At 30.2% G+C, this 4,017-nt stretch overlaps 1 protein-coding gene across 1 annotated transcript in view; it reads right to left on the bottom strand.

The window, feature by feature from the left end:
- Positions 1–4,017, bottom strand: part of ATRNL1 (attractin-like 1) — a 739,312-nt gene that overhangs the window by 624,575 nt on the left and 110,720 nt on the right. The window contains exon 9 of the mRNA XM_012663875.1: positions 3,061–3,244. Coding sequence (XP_012519329.1) covers positions 3,061–3,244 — 184 coding nt within the window. The remainder of the gene's footprint in view (positions 1–3,060; positions 3,245–4,017) is intronic.

Consider the following 4,017-nt stretch of genomic DNA (forward strand, 5'->3'; position numbering starts at 1 on the left):
ATTTAGTTCCTGTTTTCTGAAAATATCCTCATTTTGCTTACATTTTTAAAGCTATTTCACTGGATGTAGAATTTTAAGCTGATGATAATTGCCTTTAAGCTCTCTGAAAAATTATGTTTTCTGGATTATACTTTTTCAACTAAGAAATTAGTCATCAGTCTTAGTGCTACTCCTTTAAAGGGAATATGTCTTTTTTTCTCTAGCTACTTTAAATTTTTTCTCTTCATGCTTTAGTTTTCATAAGTTTTACTATCATATCTCTAAGTGTGAGTTTATGTGTACTTATGCTCTGTAGTGCTCACCAAAATTCTTCTATCTGTGGCTTGATGTCTTTTGTAACTTTTTAAAATTTATCGCTCATTACTATTTCAAATAGTGCTCTAGATTATTCTCTCACTCCTCTCCTTCTAGGACTCCAATTAATTACACGTGTGTTAGACAATTTCCACATCTCCCTTGTACCTCTTTCTCTCTTTTATTTTTCATCCTTTTGTCTTTCATTTCTTCAGTCTGGATATTTCCTTCTAACATCTCTTCCATTTCACTGATTCCCTCCTTCAGCTACGTCTAATCTGCTGTTAAACCCACCTAAGGAATTCTTAATTCATTTAACATATTTTTCAGTTTTAGAATTTATATTTGATTCTTTAGTAAGAGTTCACAGTTCCCTAATATTCTTTATCTTAAATTTTGATTCATGAACATATAATCATAATTACTTTAAATTTTCTGTCTAAAAAACTTCATTATTTTATATGTGTATTTCTAACGGTTGTTTTTCATATTTTATCTTTTTCTAAACCTTATTATTCTTTAGTTCATGACAGATATTGCATATGATATATAGAAGAAATAATTTGAGGCTCTGAAATGATATTTACTTTTGCTTTTGCTATCTAGCTAGGCTACAGGCAAATTGTAATAATCTAATAAAAGATTGTGATGGTTCAAAGGTGGGCTAATCCTCACTAGTAGGGTTTAGGAATTCAGGAACCAGACTCAATCCTTAAGAATGTACCCAGCTTCCTCTTCTTTGGCACACCTGGAAATCCAATTTTATTCCTCCATAGTGACTTACGAAAGTACTGGTCAGTTTCTCAGGCAGTTTTCAGGATTTCTAGCTGTTTCAAGGATAAAAATTGCATGAAATACCAATCTCACATACCTTGACATTATACTTCTCCTAAATCTTCATAAATCCTCACTGTCTTGACAATTCTCACATGCTTTAAATAGATAAAATTCCTAATTTTTCTCAGTGAAAGTTAGTCCAAAATAATTCTATCCATTGAAAAGGAATAATTCCTCCAAACAAAAATTTCCTAGTATCTCAACAAAGTGGCCTATGTATGTAATCTTATCTACTAAAAAATGAAACCAGTTCTGAAGTGGTTAAAAAAATCAGTCTATACAATAGATGCATAATAGTGACATTTTAAAATTGTATCAAGTTTGTCAAATAAACACAGTATAATCTATACAGAACAGCAAACCTGACAAATAATGTAATAAAAATCATCAAAACTTTAAGAATGCTACAAACTTTAAGGATAATGAACAAATCAATGTAGTGCTCACTTATATAAGTTAGTGTTTTTTAAAAAAATTCAAGATCCATTAAAATATTAAATCATCATACGTATTTACAACAAATTTGTAATGAGGTGTTCAAAATAATTTATAAATTACTTAAGTAAATTTCCATATGATATAAATATCCAATGTCAGTTATTTACATATTAAAATTGCCAAAGTTGATAATTATATTCTTCTATGCAAACTTTCACTATACAAAGTTTTCAGGTAGAAAAACGTGTTATATCTGAGAAAATTTCATTCAAGTGGTGAGCAACAACTAAATCTCTCGTTTTGACTCTATTCAAATAATACCCAGTTCTGTTCTCTTATCCATCCACTTCTGTTAAGATTTCTCCTCCCCATGCTATACCCATTATTATTACTGTGAATTGTGCTGCTTCCTTCATACAGAAGTTATACTTACTTTTTGTATGATACAATACTTGTAATATGTGAAAAATATGTGAAGCAGACTGATAAATGAAGTGGGTAGAGCAAATCAAGATTTGGTAGAAAAATGTGTATTTCCTTTAAACACAAAAAGTAACTTCATGCTAGAAGTTTAAAAGAATGTATAGTGTCTTAAAACAAAAAAAAAAAAGTTATTTCCCAAATTTTACAAAAAGAAATGAGTACAACCAAAAATCTATTTCAAAACTTACATTACCCAGAAAATCAATAAATGAAAAATTAATAATATTTCAAATATGAAAAGAATACAGATATGAATAAGTAATTCACCTAACAAGAAACACAGTGGCAAATGAACACATAAAAAAATGCTCATTCATAATAGTAATCAGAAAAATGCACATTAAAATATCAGTAGGCTATCATTCACACCCATCACATTGACAAAAGGAAAAATTCTCAAAATTATCAAGTATTTGTGAGAACACGAAGAATCAGAAACACTGATACACTGCTGGTGGAAGTATATATTACCGTAGTGATTTGAAAAGCAATTCGGCAACATGTAATAAAGTTGAGGATATGAATACATCCTACATTGTTATTCATTTTGGTTTCAATTTGCTCTTTAAAAGCAGCAATTTCACTTTTAAGTATATACCCAGAGAAACTCTTGCAAGCGTGCATGAGAAGAGCAGTACAAGTTGTGCAATGGTGCATTGTTTATAATAACAAAAAATGAAAATCTACCTAAATATCACAAGCTTTGTAGTTTACAGGAAGTTAGATGATAAAATTGAAGAAATGCTTTCAAAAAATTTACAAATGACAACAAATATATGAGTGCAAAAATGAACAAATACCAGGACAGATGATATCGAAGCTCAAAATTATACTGGTAAACAAAATTCCTCATCTGAGATGAACATGATATCTGCACTTATAAGATAGATAATACATATAAAGTATTTCTATGAAATCAGAAAGCATTTTAAAATTGATCATTTATAATAATGATGCAACATAGAAAATGTGTTACAACATAGAAAATGTGTTATTTTGTACACTCACCAAGTCTTAGTGTTAACTTCATACTTATAAAGATCATCCACCAATCCGTATTTGTTGCCTGGTAATGCTTTGTAGCCTCCATGAACATAAATGGACTTTGTTATTTCATCATATACACTGGTATGGCCATATCCGCCTTGTACAATAGCTCCTTTAGTGTCCGGAACAAGCCAGGTGTTTGATGCTGTAACAGAAAGAAGATAAATTATGAACTTCAGGTAGTATTTTAAAATATAACTCATATATCACCAAAACTACCAAAATATTAATTTTAATGATACATTTTAATGAGTAAATATACTATACCTAATATTCGTTTAATCAATATACATTTATTAAGTATGTGTCAGGTTAGGTGCTGGGGTTGAAGTTGAGTAACAACTTCTTCCATGGATGAACAATTTTATCTATAGATAAAATTAAACTCTGAAATATTGAAAAGTCAGTATTTTGTGTGTACAAAAGAAAAAAGGAAAACTTTATTCTTATGTACATTACATAAATAACACTGAAAAAATATTTAACAAATATTTTGTGACAGACTCTGGGTTAGTCACTGATATTATAAAAATAAAAATGATATAAGCACTGCCCTTAACAACCTAAGACTGAACACAATTTTAGCACTGTGCCTGTCCTTCATTTCTTGGTTATGAGCCCCACTTTCCCTTTTTTAAAGTCCTTTGTATTGCTGAGGAAGAAAACCTAAAAGTAAAATTTCCAAGACTCTCTTGACAACTATATTACTATTAGGTTCCACCAATAGGAGTACTAGTATGAGATTAAAAGGCAAGAGGGGGAAAGATTCTGCTTTTGTCACTAGTGGCCAGAATAGGCAGGTGATTATAGTAGGTAATGGCAGTGATGGCTTTATATTAATAACACTTAGCAGGGGTAGCTCAGTAGCAAAATTGGCACCTTCAGTAGTTCAGTGGCAAATGTGATCATAGGCTGCAG

This window comes from Propithecus coquereli, unplaced genomic scaffold, assembly GCF_000956105.1.
Source record: "Propithecus coquereli isolate 6110/MARCELLA unplaced genomic scaffold, Pcoq_1.0 Scaffold84, whole genome shotgun sequence".
Lineage (NCBI taxonomy): Eukaryota > Metazoa > Chordata > Mammalia > Primates > Indriidae > Propithecus > Propithecus coquereli.